Genomic DNA, 20,258 nt, shown 5'->3' with positions numbered 1-20,258 from the left:
CAAGTCAAGATAGTGATTATCTGTATCAGGTTAACACTGGGAAGGGGTTGGGGGTAGAGCTTCTAGAGTGCTGGCTTTATTCTATTTCTTGACCTGGATAGTAGTTATGAGGTATTTGTTTTATAATAATTTGTGTAGTAGCTGTTCATGTATGTTTTATGTATTTCTCTCTATGCATGTCATTTTTACAAAAAAGTTTAAAAAAACAAAGCTAAGTTCCAGTTTGGTTAGTGTGTAATTAGACAAGTGTGCAAACAGGAAGTCCACTTGTCCAGTAAAGATATGGTAGAAGCTTGGACTAGGGTTGAAAGCAGTCAGATTTAGGAGATATTTTATAGGTAAAGATAACAGAACTTGATGTGAAGTTAAAAAAAAAAGGACAAAGCAACAAAACACAGTAAGAATGTATGCAATAGAATTAGCTAAGTTTTTAAAACAAAATATAAATGTGTAGTGCTAGGTTGTGTGAGTGGATATTAGATGGAGGGCTTCTATCCAACTGATTAGGAGAGGTTTTACAGCAAAGCTGGGAAAATAACACTTGACACAGATTGTGGAGGAAGTGGATGACTGGATAATTCCATTAAAGGAGTAGCTGAGTGTTTACAGGTAGATTAATATGTATTGTTCTGTACTATTTTGTACATTTTTGAGACATTTCACACATAAATTCTCACACATTTTTATCAACTTATGACTATCATTTAGATCCACACTTCTCCAAACACAGTACCATTCCTCAAATTCTGATTAAACTATAGTATGAAGTCTTGAACAAGCTAATTGCATAATCCTAGAATCCAGGATCAGACATGGTAGATCAACATGGAAAATGCATGATCCTGGTTGCCTATATCACAATGACTTTATACTGTGTAATATACATATATATATATATTAATAGCTTTTACATTACTGGCTTAAGTTTTCATTTTAGAATGTTACTGGAAAAATTTGTTTGATATAACTTTTTCTCATTGTGTAGACTGATGGGTCTTGGTAATAAAGGGCGGGTTATATAGGAATGTCTAGAAACAACAGAAGTTTGTGGGAAGTAAGCCTTCTCAGTCAACCCACTTTATCTAGGAAGGCTTCCCTCATGAGTCAGAGCTGATTTGAGAATCACCCAGAATTTACAATAGAAGGCAAGAGGATTTTTTTTTTTTTCAGGCTTATGGGAAAACTGGAACAGGCTAAGTAGTGATTTTAAAACTTTTTGCTGTCTCTGATTTAGTATGATCTAGGCATGACTCTCCCTTTCATACACATGAAATATAACATTAAAAAACTTACTGTTGGACTTAATGAGAATGAATTTGCTTTAATAGATGTCTTGAAATTCCACAAGAGCCCTTAAGAGAACTGAAAATGAGAACACTGAAACCAGTGGTGGAGAGAAAGTGACAAAGGGAAGCTTCTATTAACTAGAGAATAAGCAAAGTGACCATACAATGTTAATGGCTGTGAACAGGCACCATTCTAAGGACTTTACCTGTATTAACACATCTAATTCTCACAAGAATGCTGAGGTCACCTTCATCTTTTTTTTTCTTCTTTTTTTATTTTTCAGAGACAGAGAGAGAGTCAAGAGAGAGGGATAGAGAGACAGGAACGCAGAGATGAGAAGCATCAATCATTAGTTTTTCGTTGCGTGTTGTGATCTTTTTTTTATATATATATAAATTTTTATTTATTTTTTACAGAGACAGTGAGTCAGAGAGAGGGATAGTCAGGGACAGAGAGAGATGAGAAGCATCAATTATTAGTTTTTCATTGCGTGTTGCAACATCTTAGTTGTTCATTGATTGCTTTCTCATATGTGCCTTGACCGCGGGCCTTCAGCAGACCGAGTAACCCCTTGCTTGAGCCAGCGACCTTGGGTCCAAGCTGGTGGGATTTTGCTCAAACCAGATGAGCCCGCGCTCAAGCTGGCGACCTTGGGGTCTCGAACCTGGGTCCTCTGCATCCCAGTCTGACACTCTATCCATTGTGCCACTGCCTGGTCAGGCTGTTGCAATATCTTAGTTGTTCATTAATTGCTTTCTCACATGTGCCTTTGACTGCGGGCCTTCAGCAGACCGAGTACCCCTTGCTTAAGCCAGCAACCTTGGGTCCAAGCTGGTGAGCTTTTACTCAAACCAGATGAGCCCACGCTCAAGCTGGCAACCTCGGGGTCTCGAACCTGGGTCTTTTGCATCCCAGTCCGATGCTCTATCCAAAGCGCCACGGCCTGGTCAGGCTGGGAGTCACCCTCATCTTATAGATGAAGACACCAAGGCACTCAGAGGTTGGCTGACTGAGATTGCAGAACTAGAATTTGAAGCTAGGCATTCTGACTGTAGAATCCATAATCTTTACAAACATATTACACTATACTTTTTCTCAGAAAGACAGTATACTCATGGACACAACAGTGTGGTGATGGCGGGAGGCAGGTGTGATAAATGGTGGTGTACAAAGACTGACTTTGGGGGGAGTGAACACGCAGTGTACAGAGATGTACTGTAGAATTGAGCACCTGAAACCTGTATGTCATCCAATGTCACCCCAATAAAGTTTTTTTTAAAAAGAAAAAGGTGCAGAGATAGCATAAATTCTGAAACTTCTTTATGCTTCTTCATATTGGTAGCTTAGAAACTCTGGTGGCATTTTAATATATTTGAATACAAGGATCTTTATCCCTATTGTTTATTTGTTTGGCTTTCCAATGACAACCTTATCATTCTCTTGGGTGACTGTTAACAATGTAGCTGACCTCAGCTATTTTTTTAACCTAACATGTTGTTATTCTAAAACTGTTGCATAGCTTATTCAAATTTGAAAAAAAAAAAATCCGCCGAGGTTTTTAAGTTAAAGATCCAAGATAAACAATTAGATTTTTGGCTTTCAAGAATATTGAAAAACCTTACAGCTACATAATGGATTTGTGCCAATGTTCCTTAAATTGCAGCGCTTTAAGGAACCTTCTGCAGCGATTAATACACTAATTACCAGAGGTCACTGAGCCGTCATAACTGAAGTCTTCTTTTTAATTTCCTTAAAACAGTGAGGAAAACAGTTCAACTTTTAAATCAGGGAGAATGGAGAATGGTATTGGGAAGTAACTTTTCTGCTGGGCTCCGGTGTTCGAACATAAATGTACGCTATAAATAAACTGTACAAACGCAGTAAGAGGTCTAATTCTGCGGCAAACGGTCCCACCCACCCACCTACACTGACTGGAAAATCTATCATAATTGCTTTCCTTTAAATAATGCACTTGGGTTTCAAGAAAAACTACAGGACTCCTGCTTTTTAAAACCTTCCCAAGAGATGATCGACCTCCAGCTCTGTCACCTCCCTGGACACACGTCCCGAGCTCTCGGCCTCCACTCGGGTGTCGGCCCTGTGACCCGGCCCGGCAGGGGGGAGGGACGGCCGAGCCGAGTCGGAGAGGAGCGCGACGGTCCATTCCCCCTTAACCGCGGCCCCGCGCGGCGCCCTCCCTCGCGGGGGCTGAGGGTGGAGAGGAAGTGGGGAGGCTCCGCTCCGTCCGCACAGTGCGCCCTCATGCCCCCTCCCTTCTCCTCCGCGCGGAGCTCCGGCGCGCCCTCTCCGCAGCCCTCGCCCCAGGAAGGGAGAAACCGGCGCGGGCGGGCGCGCGGAGAGAGACCGCGGCGAGCCGACGGTTTGCACCGGGAAGCCGCGACGCCAAGCCGCGCAACCCCGGCCAAGTCAGGCCCTAGGGCGGCCCGGGAGACCGCGGCGGCCGGAAACGCGGGTGCGTCACTTCCGAGCGCTGCAGTGGCGGCCGCTAGGAAAATGGCTGCGCCCTGTGGTTCCGAGCGGCCCGCCAACTCGCCGCTTAAAATCCCGAAGATGGAGGTGCTCTCCCCTGCCTCTCCTGGTGGCCTGAGCGACGGGAATCCTTCGCTGTCCGACCCCTCTACGCCTCGGGGCGCCTCCCCCCTCGGGCCGGGCAGTGCGGCGGGCTCGGGGACAACGGCGTCTGGGGGTCTCGGGCTGGGGTTGGGGGGCCGCAGTGCCGCCTCGTCTTGGGGAGCCCCCGCCGCCGCGTGTCGCGGCATGTCGTGGACGCCGGCCGAGACCAACGCGCTCATCGCAGTGTGGGGCAACGAGCGGCTGGTGGAGGCGCGGTACCAGCAGCTGGAGGGAGCCGGCACGGTATTCGGCAGCAAGGCGCCCGGGCCGGCCATGTACGAGCGCGTGTCCCGGGCCCTGGCCGAGCTGGGCTACGAGCGGACGCCGTCCCAGTGCCGAGAGCGCATCAAGGTAACCGGCCGGCCGGCCCGGGGCAGCGAACCCGAGGCAAAGAGGAGGCGGGGAGCGGACCTCGGGGGCGGGGCCGGTCCGAGCTCGGGGCTCCCACCGGAGCCCTGTGGGCGACTTGCATCTCTTCGCCTTTTTCTTCTCTCCCTGGGAAGGGGTTTTTCTCCAGATGGCCGCCAGCCCGTAGGTTTCCCGAGTTTGAAGTTGGGCGTGCCTGCCGCCGCCCCTCTTTCTTGCCAATGGAAGACGTTCCTGTGCTCTGAAGTTGGTTGTTTCTGGTTGTGCGCGGCGGGCGTCCCTGGGCCCGGGCGCTCTCAACCCCACCGCCGGGGTCTCGCTTTGTTCCAGGCAGAGGGGGGCCGGTGGACCCCCAGCTTAGGAATCTTCAAATGAGTGCAGAGGCAGAGCCGTACAAACAGCGCCTTCGGATGACTGGCCTTTGTGTCAGTCGCCTTGCTTCTAACTTGAGCTATGAAGGACGAGTAAGACTGGAGATGCTTTGGAGAATTGGAAAGGCTTGATTGGAGCCAGATAGTGCATTGTTATTGTGAAGTTAGGCTGGCAGAGAGTTGGTCTGGAATTTGGAGTGTTGATGCCTCCAGAGTTATTTTGGCTTGAGGTATCTTACTAAATTCCTTCATGAAAACCAGTTTTTCCCTGATTTAGTTATCGTGCCGGATGTGGTGACAAGTAAAGCTCTCAGTGTGCATCTGGCCATCCTTGTATACGTGGATGTTTAAATACAGAGGCTTAATTTGGGCTAGAAATTATACCACCAGCCGGGTTATCGTTTTGATGTTTTTACCGACTTTTAATCTAGGCGTTCAGATTTGTAGCATAAGCTGATGTGGAGTTGTTTTTTAGGTGAGCTAGTTCCCTCATCACTGTCTGCTGAAAGATTCTGGTAGGATTCTTTCTCCCATTTTTCACTGACCTACTTCTCGTTCATAGTCATAGTGTCTGTGAACTTCTTTTCTGAAAGGGATGGCACTTTTTCCGGAACTCCTGGGTAGTGGGGTGGGGATAAAAACCCAGTGAAGACAGTGATTACCACGCTGAAGGAGGAGAGTGCTCCAAAGTTCTAGAGATCTTGGCTCAAGAAGTGTTCGTCTGGGAACACTGTTCCTTCAGAAATTTAGTTCAGAAACTAAGACATTTCAGACTTATTAACTGTTGTTCAAGGAATTTGACGCCCATTTCTCAATTACAAAATTAAGTTGGTTTACTTGATAACATGTCTTATGACTCACCCAACCCCCCTTTTTTTTAAACAGCAAACCCGAGGGATGTCATTCATAGTTTACAGACAGGATTTTGAACTGTGTGGGTCCACTTAGTTTTTATTTTTTAACTAGTTTTAATCTTTATTAATTTGAGAGAGAGAGAAACATCCCTGTATGTGCCCTGACCTGGGATCCAACTTGCATCCTCTGAGGTTCAGGAGGAAGCTCTAACCTATCAAACCACGCGGCTAAGGGTACCCATATTTTTTTTATATGGTGTTTAGCATTCGCGGATTCAACCAACCCTGATCGAAAACGGTATTTTCGCTTTCCCAACCGTGCTTGATTGAATCCTCAGGTGCGAAAGGCCCACTGTAGTTGAGGTTTTGGGGAGTCAAACGTTATGTCCCGGTTTTCCACTGTGTGGAGGTGAGGGGTGGAGTTGGTGCTCCTAATCTCTGCGTTATTCAGAGGTCAACTGTAGTAGCTAATAGTAACCACTGTTCACTAGATCTCATTCTTTCTTCCATTCAAGGTCATTAAGGTTCATGGAGGGGGGCGGGTTGTTTTTGCAATGTGCTGATTAGCTTCTGTCTGTTACTTTTCTTGAGTTTAGAAGTGCACCTTAGGCATTTGTGACTGTTTTAGCTTGATTTTTGTCCATAGAAATTCCCCAATCAAAGGGAAAAAGTGCTTTGCTATCAAAACCTCATTGAATATAAATGTATCTATAAAATTGTTTCTCACTTGACCAGGGAATCTCTAGTTGGGTCTCATCTTTGTCCAGTTATGAGAAATATAACCTAAAGCAAGGAAAGGAGATTGAGCTTCTCTGAAGAATATTTTTAAAAGCATCAAGTTTACCTGTCTCCAAAGAGATAAGACCAAATTGACCTCAAGATCTTAGTATATTTTGAGAATATGTTGAAAATAATGATGAGTTCTCTGATCCCCAGTAGCAATTGATAAGGCGGGCACATATCTTTTTAAGGGCTGTGCTCCTTTAGTGTGATTTAAACCAAGGAACAGATTTCTTTGGTTAATAATGTTGATCTTTCCTGTCAGAATTATAAACTCTGTAAAGACAAGTTCTGGTCTCTTGTTCACTACTGTAGGTCCAGTGCCTAGCACATAGTAGGCTCTGGATCCATATTTATTAAATTCACCAAATAAAGTCTAGAAAATAAATTTTGGAAAGTATAAAAAATCTAGAGCAATGTTATTTAAACTTTAACCCAAAGACATAGACTTTGAAACCCAGTTTGAAAAATACTGCATTGGAAAAAAAGAAGAATACTGCATTGAAAACTAAGCTCTGCCCCTCTAGGAGACTTAGTATGAATGTCATTTTAAGCATACAAGCAAATATGGTGAGTAAAATCATAGCCTTACATAGTTATGAGGTAGATGTCCCAAGTAATTCAGATTATATTTATGAAAATAAAAGTCTTAAAAAAATTCTCAGAGAATCTCAAACCCCTGAAAACAAACCTTTAGATTCCCAGATCCCAAAATGCCAATTAGAACAAGTAATTTAGAAATCTCTTTTGCTGAATTGTTTTGATGAGAACTGCAAAAAGAAATTCAATAACTTTTTTTGCTTTGCATTTTACAAAATAGAAACAAAGTAGATCAGTAAGATGGACCATGGGGAATTCTTGTACAGACTAATATAATGTGCTCACTTAAAAAATGTGAATTCATGTTAGAGGCTCATGGAGAAGATACACTGTCTATCAGTTACATTTCTGGTCTAATGTGTGTTAAATATCTGTCAAACTTCAATTATGAAAACTCTAAATAATTTCTTCTAAGTTTGAAAGGCGGGAAGAGATATATAGTAACTTAAAGTTTTTTTTTCCAGGAAACTTTTCTTAATCATAGTTTCAGCATACTGATCTAGGAGCTTTCATCTCATCATATGAAGGCATCAGAAAGCTGAGTCCTATCCCAGCCTCTTCTCTGACTACCTTCCTGAATAACCTTAAAGCTCATCATTTCTCTTCTCTGGACTGTGCCTCAGTGCTCTTATCTATACAATGGAAGTATTGAAATTGTAAATATTGAAGTTGAATTAATAGCTTTTGGATTTTGCTACCAAAGTACAATTTTTAAATATTACCCAAGTGATTATATTTCTAAGCACACAGAATTTTAACTTAAAGTCAAATAAACATGTGTATTGCTACAAAGAGTTTCATTTTGAAGTCTGATATGCCTGTTATTAATACTTGTTCAGTCATTTGGATAAAATGAGTATGTTTGAGACTGTGTTGCTGCCTAGACTATTGTTTGGCTCTGATGTTTTGTTACTTTTTGTTTGTTTGCCAGAAGAAAATTTGTCTGCTAACAATTCCTGCCTAATTTTGGAGCCAGGTAAACAAATAGGTGATTTTCTGTCTAATCACTACATGATTTTTATCCTTTTGTATAGGGGTTTTCTTCATATCTCTATTTATCAACTACTCGAGTGCTTGCTATGTATAAGGTTGTCTACTAGATGTTAGGGTGAATAAAAGAACTGTAATACGCAGTCTGAGAGCTTATAGTGCAGTTGAAGTCTGTATACATATATCAGAGAGTTAAATGCTCTTCAAGACAACATAAGGGATGGTATACATCATACTAAAACAGATAATAAGTGTGATGACTTCAAAAAAGGGAGAGAGCACATCATAGTTCATATTGTAGTAGTTGAAAAATCTTTCTAGAATTGGAATTCATGAAAACAATCACCTCAAGCCACATACTGTATTCACACTTCTGTCAGTTAATCTGATGTAAACTCATTCTTAAATTCCATATTTTTGGGTTTTCTCCAAAAATTTGCCTCTTCAGAGTTGGCTTTATGTCTTTGAAACAGATGTGTTCTTTCAGCTCTGCCTGAAGATGAAATGCAAGGTGACTGCATGACCTAAAACATTGGTCGTTGCTGGATCAGTGCTGATGCTATCAGATGTATTTCTAAGTGGTAGGCTGTTTTCCCACCAGCATTATTTTTAGGGATATTGCTTAGATTTATTCATCAATAATTGTCATAATCTTTGGAACAAATTTTGTACTTTAGCAGACAAATCACAATATAGTATATTTGGTATGTATTTATTTATTTATTTAAATTAATTGAGAGGAGAGGAGGCAGAAACAGACTCCTACATGCGCCCTGCCCAGGATCTACCTGTCAAGCCCACTAGAGCAGGGGTCCCCAAACTACGGCCCGCGGGCCACATGCAGCCCCCTGAGGCCATTTATCTGGCCCCCGCCGCACTTCTGGAAGGGGCACCTCTTTCATAGGTGGTCAGTGGAGGAGCATAGTTCCCATTGAAATACTGGTCAGGTTGTTGATTTAAATTTACTTGTTTGTTATTTTAAATATTGTATTTGTTCCCGTTTTGTTTTTTTACTTTAAAATAAGATATGTGCAGTGTGCATAGGGATTTGTTCATACTTTTTTTTGTAGTCCAGCCCTCCAACGGTCTGAGGGACGGTGAACTGGCCCCCTGTGTAAAAAGTTTGGGGACCCCTGCACTAGAGCATGATGCTGTGCCCATCTGGAGCATTGCTCTGTTGCTCCAACCAAGCCTTTTTTAGTGCCTGAGGGAGGTGGAGGCCATAGAGCCATCCTCGGCGCCTGGCCCAACTTGTTCCAATCAAGCCATGGCTGCAGGAGAGGAGGAGAGAGAGAGAGAGGGAAAGGGAGGGGGAGAAGTAAGAGGGGGAGGGTTGGAGAAGCAGATGGGCGCTTTTCCTGTGTGCCCTAATGGGGAATTGAATGCAGGACATCTACACGCCAGGCGGATACTCTACCACTGAGCCAACAAGCCAGGGCCTAGTCTTTTCTTTTTGCTGTAAAGCCTAGTCATTGTTTGTAAAGAGCCAATAGGGCAAAGATAACTTGGAGCCAAATGCTTGCCCCTGTGTAAGCATTTTATCAGATTCTGCCCACCTCTGAGGACTTTTCTCTAGTGTTTGCAAACAAGACTTTTCTTTTGTATTATCATTGAAAGATTTCCAAGTAATACAGTACTGTATACTATACTATTCAAATAGTTAATAAGATTGAGTCAGATTTGTTCCCTTCTATTTTTTAGATATTCAGTTTCTGTTGTTTCGATGCCACTGTCACCCAAAAGCTTGTGCATTCTGGTTTGTTTTTCTTCCTGTGAATCTGACAGGGGCTTGATGTGTATCTTAAAAGGATATAGTTATGTACTGTATTAACAACATTTTGGTCAACAATGGACCGTATATGATAGTGTATACCACATAGCCTATATATATGATTAGTAGTAGTAACCTGCAAATGACTATAGATTTAGACTACCAACTATACACTTATATTTAGGCTTTCAGTTTTGGAAGTAAGGATCTAACAAGCACATGTTGAAACTGAATGAATAGGTTACTGAATTTCATTTTAATCAATTTTAAATTATAACCACATGTCATTAGTAGCTACCATACTGAATAGTGTGGGTAAAAAATTGTTATTCAGAGTGTTAAAGAAGTCTTTATATTATGAAAGGATTCTCTTGGCTATGCACTCAGACCTCTGTGGGGAGTTCAAGGTTCCTTCTTCTTAAACTCCTGTTACCTTATCCCTGAGTAGGAGGAACTTTGGTAGAAGTCAAGAAAAACGGAACCTGGCCAGATAACTTGGTTGGTTAGAGCATCATCCCGAAGTACTATAGAGATTGCCAGCTTAATCTTCAGTCAGGGCACATACAGGGACAGATTGATGTTCCTCTCTCTCTTTCCGTTCCTCTCTCTCAAATAAACATTTTAAAAAGAAAACGCCTAACTTGTGGCCCAGTGGATAGAGCATCAACCTGGGATGCTGAGGACTCAGTTTTGAAACCCCAAAATCGCTGGCTTGCGGGTAGGCTCATCAGCTTGAGTGCAGGGTCACTGGCTTGAATGTGGGATCATAGACATGATCCCATGATCACTGGCTTAAGCCCAAAGGTCATTGGCTTGAAGCCCACGGTTGCTGGCTTGAGCAGAGTCCCTGGCTCCGCTGGAGGCCCCCCCCCCCATCAAGGCATATATAAGAAGCAATCAGTGAACAACTAAAGTGACACAACTACGAGTTGATATTACTCATCTGTCTCCCTGTCTGTCTGTCTCTCACTCACCCCCCTAACCCCGAAAAAAAGGCCCACCATTCTAGGGGGACCTCAGTTGGCTGGGGCAAACAGTGGCATACTCTTAGTTGTCTAGAACAGTGCTGTCTAATGGAGCTTTCTGTGGTGATATGAATGTTCAATATCTGCACTGTCCAACACCTGCTGTGTAGTAACCACTAGCCAAAGGTGGCTGTTTAACATTTGAAATGTAGTTAGTATGACTGTGAAACTGAATTTTTAGTTAATTTAAATTTAAATATTTATATGTGGCTAGTAGTTATTATATTAGCCAGAACAACTCTTTTGCTTATATATTCCCAAAAGAGTTTTGAAATCCATGTACTCTCTCGAACATTTTAAAACTGATATAGGAAATATTAAATCTAGTGTGAGATGAGTAAGATGAGGATTGGCTGTAAAATTTATTGAATAATAATATACTCTGAATCTGAAAAAAATTCACGCAAAGTTTTTATCTGTAGGTTCTATCAAATGTATCTTGAAAATGATGATCAGACAATATTCCACTTGCATTTAAATGAAACAATATTAATAACCTATATTGCTTTGGTTGTTCATTAAGAAACCAACCTTCACGCCTAAAATGTACTGGGAATGACAGGAATCCCTAAGGTTTTAAGGTTCCTTGATGAGTCAATCAATAAAGTAAGCATATGACTACCCAGTTGAAGACCACTACTTTAGAACTAGGAGCATTTTTTCAATATCTTTCTTGACTGATTTGATTAGTGGGCTCTTGAATTCCATTGCACTTAGGAAATGGGAAAGGTGTGGAGCTTAACTCTTGGCAAAAATCTAAGCTCCTGGGGGAGGATTTGGAGATCTTGCTCATTCCCTTTTATCACTCAATTGACAGATTAATCTCTGGGTTTCTATAAATACTAAGGACTTTGATTTTTTTATTATTATTATTATTATTATTTAACAATAAACATTTGAGTGCCTCCTGCATTAGGTCCTAGAAATATAGCAGTGTACCATTTAACTGTCATGGTGTCCACCTTCCAGTGGTGGAGTCACAGTATTTGTGAGCAGGTATTGTGTTGACAAGCTCATGGTGCTACAGGTATACACAGGAAGGGCATGGCTTAGGTTTTTTAGGAGGTAGATCCTGAAGATGAAGTGAGACTGAATTGGGCAGAAGGGATTAGAGACAGATGAGCAGTTGGGGTAAAAGCCGGGGAACAGTTCAACTTAAAATGGTGCAAACTATAGACACAGTAAGATATATTTTGTTCGAGAATCCAAAACTGGAAGCATCTAAATAATGTAGTTATTCTAAGTAATTTATAAATAATCAGCTGTTTAAAAAGATACCTTTACTAGAGACAGATTCACACACGTAGAGAGCAGGCTGAAGCTAGCAGGGAGGGGGGGTTGCTGAGTGAGGGAGGTGGAGGGATAAAGCAAAAAAGGACCAAAATAAAACAGACACGGACAACAGTGGGATGATCTGCCAGGAAAGGGGAGGCAGAGGAGGGTATAGGGGCATAAATGGTGATGGATGAAGACTTGATTTGGGAGGTGAATGCACAATATGGTATAGGGAGATGTGTTGTGGAACTGGGCACCTGAAACCTGTATAATTATGTTAACTAGTGTTGCCCTAATAAATCCAATTTCTAAAAAGTCATGCCTTTTCAATTGAAGAAAAATTTGCCATAGTATGCCATTTGGTAAAGGTATAACTTAAAAGCTACAGATGAATGGCTGGTGGTGTCATAAAGAAACATGCAAAAGATTAGGGAAGGTAGTTTTAGCTTAACAGTATAGTATACATACCAATTCCAGATAATTTATGTTTTGATGAATAACTTTTATAGTGTTTAATTGAAGTTATAGCAAATATCCATGATAAAGCACCTTTTTGAGCATAAAATAAGAATATATTTTACTCTTTGGCCTAGCACTCAATATAATATATATGAGTAGCTGAAACAAATATCACAAAATAATAATGAACATAGCTCACACTTGTGTAGAATTTACTGTGTGCACTCTTCTAAGTGCTTTACAAATATTAGCTTATTTAATGACACTATACTTAACTATGTGTGACACATTTTTGTATGTTCTGTTCTATTTGAGCATAGGTAATCTAGCTTCTGAACCACTAGGCTATAGGTCCCCTTATACAGCATGTAAAAGCACCCAACACAGCTTTCTCCACACACCCCCACCTCCTCCCCAGTACTTCTCAGCTCTGCCTCCCCTTTCACCCCAGTCCCTCTGGTACCTCTCACCTCCCCCCTACCCCAGCCACAGTCCCAGCTGTCTCCCGACATCCCTCACCTAAGACTGGTGCAAAGAAAACCTGAGAAGATGGGGGTGGTCGCTCCCACTGGTACTGAGCAGCTGGTTTACTCCTCGGGGACCGGCAGCTCAGGGTCATGTTGGTCCCCACACAGGGCACACTCAGGAGATGGCAAGATGGAGGAGCTGGAGGAACTGAGGGAGGGAAGACAGGTTAACAGCTTACACCCAAGAGACCAGCAGACATACACACACACATACCCTGTGTCACTCTATTGACCCCTCCTCCAATGTTTACACTCAGCCATTTGGGAGAGAGACCTGCCTGACCTTTCATGGTGATGGTGGAGGTATTGGAAAGTGTGTGGTTCTCACTTACCCAACACATCGAGTTCTAAAGTTTTGCTGCTATGGCCCATGTTTACACCATGACGGTCTTGCACATTCACAGAACAGTGGTAGGACCCGGAGTCTTTCTCCTGGAGGCTCTGCAGCCGCAGGGACACATTCCGGGAGGGCATGGAGTAGACCAGGGATACTCCAGGTAGGCTGGATGTGGCCTCATTGATGTATGCCAACACCTGGTGTGGGCGTAACACCTCCCCATTATAACGTGCCTGCACTGTGCCCACAGGTTCAGCCAGTCTCCCTCCCCCAAGCTGTCAAACCTCAAATGCCCTCACCTGCACCATCCCCTCTAACCTGCACCAGCTCCCCATTCACCGTCTCCCTAGCCACCCTCTCACCACCCCAGGTCCTCTTCACCAGAACGCTTCTTGAGCCCCTATATATTGTCTCTTCACCTCCCAGGGTGTTTAGAAAAGTGGTCACAGCCCACTAAAATTGATTTCCTAACCCACTAATGCAGTAGTTCTCAAACTTTTTGAATTCAGGGCGCATTTAAAATCCTACAAATAATTGTAGGAGCACTATATACAAATTTCTGAGAAATATGTTATAATAATTAAGTCAAATATTAAAGCAAAAAAATATAAAGTCCAAGTGTGCTTTTATGGTAATTAAACGAAATAAATACGACAAAACTAAATTTATTCTGACATTAAAAAACGTTTTTATGTTACATTTTTTGAGTTATAATTCTTAGAATTTATAAAAAGGGTTAAAAAAACGACAAAAAAGTTATCTTTTTATATAGTTACATTCTTAGTAAGATTTAGTAAATTCGGTGGGTCCCGGTTTTTTCGTTCTTGTGTTTATGAGAAACATGAGCCTGATGTGTCCTAGTGATTTCTTCAATGTTTGGGCATGTATTTGAAAGGCAACCTCTCATTTCCTTGTCAATATATTGAAGAATTCCTCTCTTTTTACTCTTTTAATTGTGTTGAGGGTAGAAAATAATAATTCACATAAATAGGATGTTGAAAATTATAGTAAAATGTTCAAACCTTTTTTAGATATTGCCACATATTTTTCTTTTATAGAAATCCAAAAGGCTTCAAGAGACAATTTCTTATATTTAATCATCAATCCAAAACCCCCACCATACATATCATCTTAACTTTACACCAAACAAAGGATAGAAGAAACTTGCCTCCAGTCTTTCCGGGGAACATGAAGGGTAGTGTAAACAATTCAGCACAACAGCTTAACAGCCTTTTGCAACCTAAGGTGGGGGGTTGGGCAGACTGTCAGCTTACAGCCAATTCCCCAAACCTCTGTCCCCCAAAAATCTAAACTCCAAAAACCCTGTTGGTTTTTTTGGTCCCCAACAGGCACATATTTCTCTGGAATACCATAGGGCACCCTGGCACACACTTTGAGAACCACTGCACTAATGGGTCATAAACATCAAATAAAAGAGGATTAGAAGATAATGAAATGAGATGAAATCTTAGTGAATCTGGGCCTTTTAGACTTAAGATATCAAAATCCTAGAAACATCATTAATTTGGAACTGGTCATGTCCCAAATATTCTGGTGAAATGAAATGTGTTATATTATAATATGTACTTCTAAACAGCTGAAGTCAGGGTTTGAGGGAGGAGGGTGCAAGGAGGTGCGAAGTTGTAAGAAATGAGACGGGACATAAACAGGAGGTCAGGTGATGTGCCGAGAAGTTTGGACTTTATCCTAATCATCAAAGAATTTTAAGCTGGAGAGTGATGTGGTTAGTCATAGATTCTAGAACTGGCTATAATGTGGAAAATGAATTGGAAAAGGTAAGACTGGAAGCACAAAGACATGTAGGCTTCTTGCAATAAGTTAGACAAGCAGTCAAATAGAACAAACAGTGATAATATAAAGGAGAACTGATTTCAAATATATCATCACTGAATCTGAATATTCTAATTTATAGGATTTATTAGATCTTAACCTGTCACAAAACTCACTCTTTACTGCAGTACCAACTTACACAGAGGATTCTTTGTGGTATCATCAAAGGTTATCACAGTACTTCATAACTTAAGTTTTTACAGTTGATCCTAGAACCCAACGAGATCCAACTAAAACCCCATTTTAGGTTAGGACAGTCCTATTACCTCGGGCATTTACTCTATACACAGTCTTTTGGATTCCAATTTATTACTCAGTCTTCAGAAGTGATCCTTTTGCCTTTTTTTTTTCTTTTTCTTTTTTAACATAACTGAGGATAAGCACTAACATTCAGATCTAAAATTTCAAAAGTTAATTGTCATAGGGCACTATGAAATATATGCTCATGTCTAGCTTAAGATAGAAGTCATCTCCCCCCTTCCTCTGCTCCTTTGGAAGGTTAAAATGTGTAATTGTTTAAAAGTGTTTTTAAAAATGAGAGGAAAAAACTTGAGTTTCAAACACAAAGACACTGGAAGCACATGCTGTATAAGACCATACAGAGCTTTGATTTTAAACAATTGATTGTTAGGTACTCTAAATTTATTTCTGTTGTGTAGTTCGTGCAATGTGTTCTGCTTGCTGTTTGCCAAAAACTTCATTCATTGTTCAAAATGAAGTCTTAGTGAACCTGGGCCTCTATGCACATGTTAAAATTATCTGGAGTTTTGAATCAGTGTGGGGTCTTTCCCCTACGGTTCTAAATAATCAAAGAATGTCTTCATATTGGGAAAAGGCACTTATTTAAGTCTTTATAATACTTACCTATTTGTAGTTGAGAGAGTCCTTGAGAGCCAGTGAAATTCTTTTTTCTTGGCACTAATCAAGTGAGTGTTATCTTGTCACTTAGTAGGATGTGTTGTCATGCCTTAGGAAAATACAAACTGGTGTTTATTCTCAAACATTTTAGGAATAACAGCCATCATTTTTTTATAATGCATTTGTTTTTGGCTGTAGTCATAAATTACATATTTTGAACTACCAAATAATACTTTATTCAGTATAAATTGATATAATACAATGGAAGTTTATTTATTTAGATGTTTTCTAGTTGCATTTTCTCAGCCTATGTAAGACTACTTTGTTATAATAGCTAGAATTTTTGAAGCTCACAATATTGTTTCTCTACTATTTTCACCTTCATTTATCCAAATAACTCAATTATGTTTGTAATTGATATTAATAAAACCAGAATAAAGTTTGTCTATCTCAAACTGTTTTTATTATTATTATTATTATCATAAAGTTGCAAATAGTTTTCTCTAAGTGGAAAGAGCTGGTTTATGATTTAGAGAGAAGAGTATGATAGTTCAAAAAGTACCTACCTCAATCTTATGTTTGATCTCTCAACTGCCACATACAATCGTAAAGAATTTATATTCATTACATTTATTCATTTAGCAAAATCTAGTGGGTCACTTCTGCATGCCAGGCATTGATTTAGGTGCAGGGAATACATCAGTGAATAAAACTGATGGGGCGCGGTGGGGACCCTGCCTTCAAAGAACTTGCATTCTGATAGAAAACAATATGATATTTAAAATACAGTATACAATTCCTAACAATTAACAGACTGAGAAAAACCCTTCAAATATTATATTCCTTGATATCAGCCTTATTGATTTTAGAAAGTTTGCGATTTCTATCTCTCATTATGCACAAGAAAGAAATACATTTGCCTCTGCTTATTAAGAGTATTTTACATGATTTTATTTTATTTTATTTATATTTTTATAGAGAGAGATGAAGGAGAAAGATGAAAATTATCAATTCATAGTTGGTTCGCTTTCGTTGTTCATTGATTGCTTTTCATACATACATGCCTTGATGGCGTGGAGGAGGAGAATCAAGCCAAGCCAGTGACCCCTTGCTCAAGCCAGGAACCTCTGGGATTTGAACTGAGGCCCTCAGTGTCCTAGGCTGACACTCAATCCACTGCACTGCCACTGGTCAGGCCACATGATTTTATATTTTGCCTTTTTATTATGATATGTCCACTTGTCCCTGAAGTTTGCCCCGCCAAGCAGCAAAGTACAGCATTGTTAGTATTCATTCACTTGTTAGGTAATGAGCCACCCTGTGCTGGGTTCCTAGGTTCAGTCTTCAGCAAAACTAGGTAATATTCCTTCTCTCTCCTGCAATTTAGGAAACATGGTTAATAGTTGGACTTTGATAGGTCAGAGTTGTGCCAATTTTAGAACATTTAGTATAAAGTAATATTTTTCTTATATAAGTAATATAAATCACATTTAAAAATTAAGAGGAGCCTGACCAGGCGGTGACGCAGTGGATGGAGCGTCGGACTGGGACGTGGAGGACCCAGGTTCAAGACCCCAAGGTTGCCAGCTTGAGCGCAGGTTTGTCGGGTTTGGGCAAGGCTCACCAACTTGAGCCCAGTGTTGCTGGCTCAAGCAAGGGGTCACTCAGTCTGCTGTAGCCCCCTAGTCAGGGCACATGTGGGGAATCAATCAATGAACAACTAAGGAACCACAATGAGGAGTTGATGTTTCTTGTCTCTCTCCCTTCCTGTCTTGTCTGTCCCTATCTTCCCTCTCTCTGACTCTCTCTGCCTCTGCCACTGAAAAAAAGAAAAAAAATTAAGAGGAAAAATCAATGGAAAAATTTAACTTCTGCATTAGCCACATATTCATGAAATATTTTTTAAAAAGTGATGGTAAATCTGATTTTAATTCCAGTAAATTTCCATTCACCCAAAAATGAATGAGAGGTCTACATGCTTTTTGTTCTGTTGAACTCCAAGAAAATACATGGGTCATTCGAACTTTTTATTTGATTTGTGCTGAGTGTTGCCTAGCGAAGGCTGAATCCTCACTCCAGATTCCTTTTTCTCCCTTGGTTTTTTTTTGTTGTTGTTTGTTTTTTTAACTTATTCATTGATTTGGGAGAGAAACATTGATTTATTGTTCCACTTATCTTTGCATTAATTGGTTGATTCTTGTATGTGCCCTAAGAATTGAACCTGCAACCCAAGTGTATCAGGATGCTATTCTAACCAAGTGAGCTACCTGGCCAAGGCTCGTTTTGTTTTAAGTCAGTGTTTTAGTCACCATGTTTCTGCCAACACTGTAAACCTTTAGAAATGGTTAAATGATTGTTTTTATCTATAAAAAAAGAAATAAGACCAAAAAGTTGAAGAAGCTATGATGATATAGCCAGGTGTTTCTGAAACTTGAATAATAATGGATGGGCAAAAATGTATATGTAACAATGTTATGTAATAGGTAACAAACCTAAATCTATGTATAAAACCCTTTTATACATACATCATACATGTTATCAAACAAAAAGAACATTATAAAATACCTTTAAATACTAATAAAATAAAAATAAAGTCAAGCTAGTATTTCTTTAATATTGGAGGACATGGATTAGCTGAAACTTACCTGCTTTTCCAAACAAGATTTTGATAGTGCTACAGTTAGGTTGTCTGAGTTTGTTAATCCTGCCATTAGCTTTATAATAAAATTGTGTTGCTAATTTTTTTCTACTTGAACTAACCTTTATTCATAAGGCACTTTGGTCTCCATATTGTGTGACTCTATAATTTTTGTAATGATAACAATAATGGCTAGCATTTATTGAATGTAAGCTATTGGGCAGACACTGTTTTAAATGCATTACTTATATTTTTTATTTAACACCCACAAGTCTATGAATGAAATGTTGTTATTAGCCCCACCTTACAGATAGAGAAGGTGGGGCACAGAGATTAATTTGTCTAATGTCACAAAACTAGTAGGTGGGGAAGCTAAACTAAGCCATCTGACTTCATGCTCTTAACCACTTGGTTACATTGCTCCCTTATTAATCATCAGTCCACCTTTATTAAATTTTGACAATTGAAGTAATATTTTGACAACAGTGTGATCATAAGCAGTCATAATGCAACACCAAAATCACATAGCAACACCCAAGTGGGTATTATGCTCATATGTGTTCCATATCATAGACCTAAAAACACAAAATGTAAAGATTCTTGTAGAGAATTTATGGTGTCCTAAATAATAAATACAATGAGAAACATTGATTTGGAAGAATTTAAGAGAGGTGTTGAAACAAAACTTACTGTGGAAGACATTCACATGTCTTAATATAAATGATGATATTTATTGGACTACCAACTCTTCTTAAAGGAAGTAAGTTTGAATTATAGAAGGAAAAACATTTACAAAGTAGAATTACCTTTTGACAATAAAAACAGTTAAGGATGTGGCTGACAAAGAAGGCCATAGAGTATCTGACATTGTACATCTAATGTGTAAATGGTTTCGGTACTCTTCTCCTGAGAGATGACATGGGGATGAGATAGATGGACTGCTTTGTTATATATAATATTAACGTACCAACGAAAAGGATATGCAGGTGAAGAAAGCTAAATATAGACAAATTAAAAAATCAGTGGAGGGAGTATAGTTGTAATCCAGGTAAATAAGGTTGTTTCAACTAAATATTAAAATGAGCTATAAACTCCCCAGCAGCTATAGCAGAAAAGTAAGTGTGGTGACTTTTTATACTTTTCAATGTCTGATGAAAAGAAGCATACCAATTCTAGTTTTGAAATCAAAGGTTAATTTACATTAAATGTATTCTGATAGTGACCTTGAATAAGTTGCTGCTTTTCTCTTAGTTTTCTTTTCTGTTAAGTAAGGTTCATCACATATCTTCAGTACATATGTGATAACAGTGCCAGACCCTTCCACCAGTAATGAGGCACCAGTCAGTCCCCTTAGGTGCCTGGAGTGCTGATTGATGATGGCTTCTGGTTGGATTCCTCCTGGAAATTTATCTTTGCCCAAGGAAGCTGTCTCCTCCAAGGAGTGGTGGGATTCAAATAATTTTACAACCCATTCTCTTCTCTAATGACTGTTTTAAATATAAAAAGAAATACCGAAAGATAGTTTATTATTTCATGCATTTAATACTTAAATAAGAACAATAAAAGATGTACACAAAACTAGATTATGTTATAAGAGTTTTAAAATATTAATGAAACAATATTAAATAATACCTG

General features: G+C 40.0%; 1 protein-coding gene across 13 annotated transcripts in view; it reads left to right on the top strand.

Annotated features, from left to right (window-relative positions):
• The first annotated feature begins 3,309 nt into the window (after window positions 1-3,309).
• Window positions 3,310-20,258, top strand: part of MSANTD2 (Myb/SANT DNA binding domain containing 2) — a 34,801-nt gene continuing 17,852 nt past the window's right edge. For 2 of the 13 annotated variants that reach the window (XR_010729245.1, XM_066259612.1), the window contains exons 1-2: window positions 3,310-4,272; window positions 7,824-7,868. Coding sequence is in view for 8 of the 13 variants with exons in the window: in XM_066259612.1 (XP_066115709.1) it covers window positions 3,313-4,272; window positions 7,824-7,856 (993 nt within the window). In the remaining 5 variants the exon portion in view is untranslated. The other 11 variants (XM_066259608.1, XM_066259609.1, XM_066259611.1 and 8 more) reach the window with 10 other exon arrangements.

This window comes from Saccopteryx bilineata, chromosome 2, assembly GCF_036850765.1.
Source record: "Saccopteryx bilineata isolate mSacBil1 chromosome 2, mSacBil1_pri_phased_curated, whole genome shotgun sequence".
Lineage (NCBI taxonomy): Eukaryota > Metazoa > Chordata > Mammalia > Chiroptera > Emballonuridae > Saccopteryx > Saccopteryx bilineata.
The sequence above is the reverse complement of the archived record's forward strand: the minus strand, read 5'-3'. Positions and strand labels throughout refer to the sequence as shown.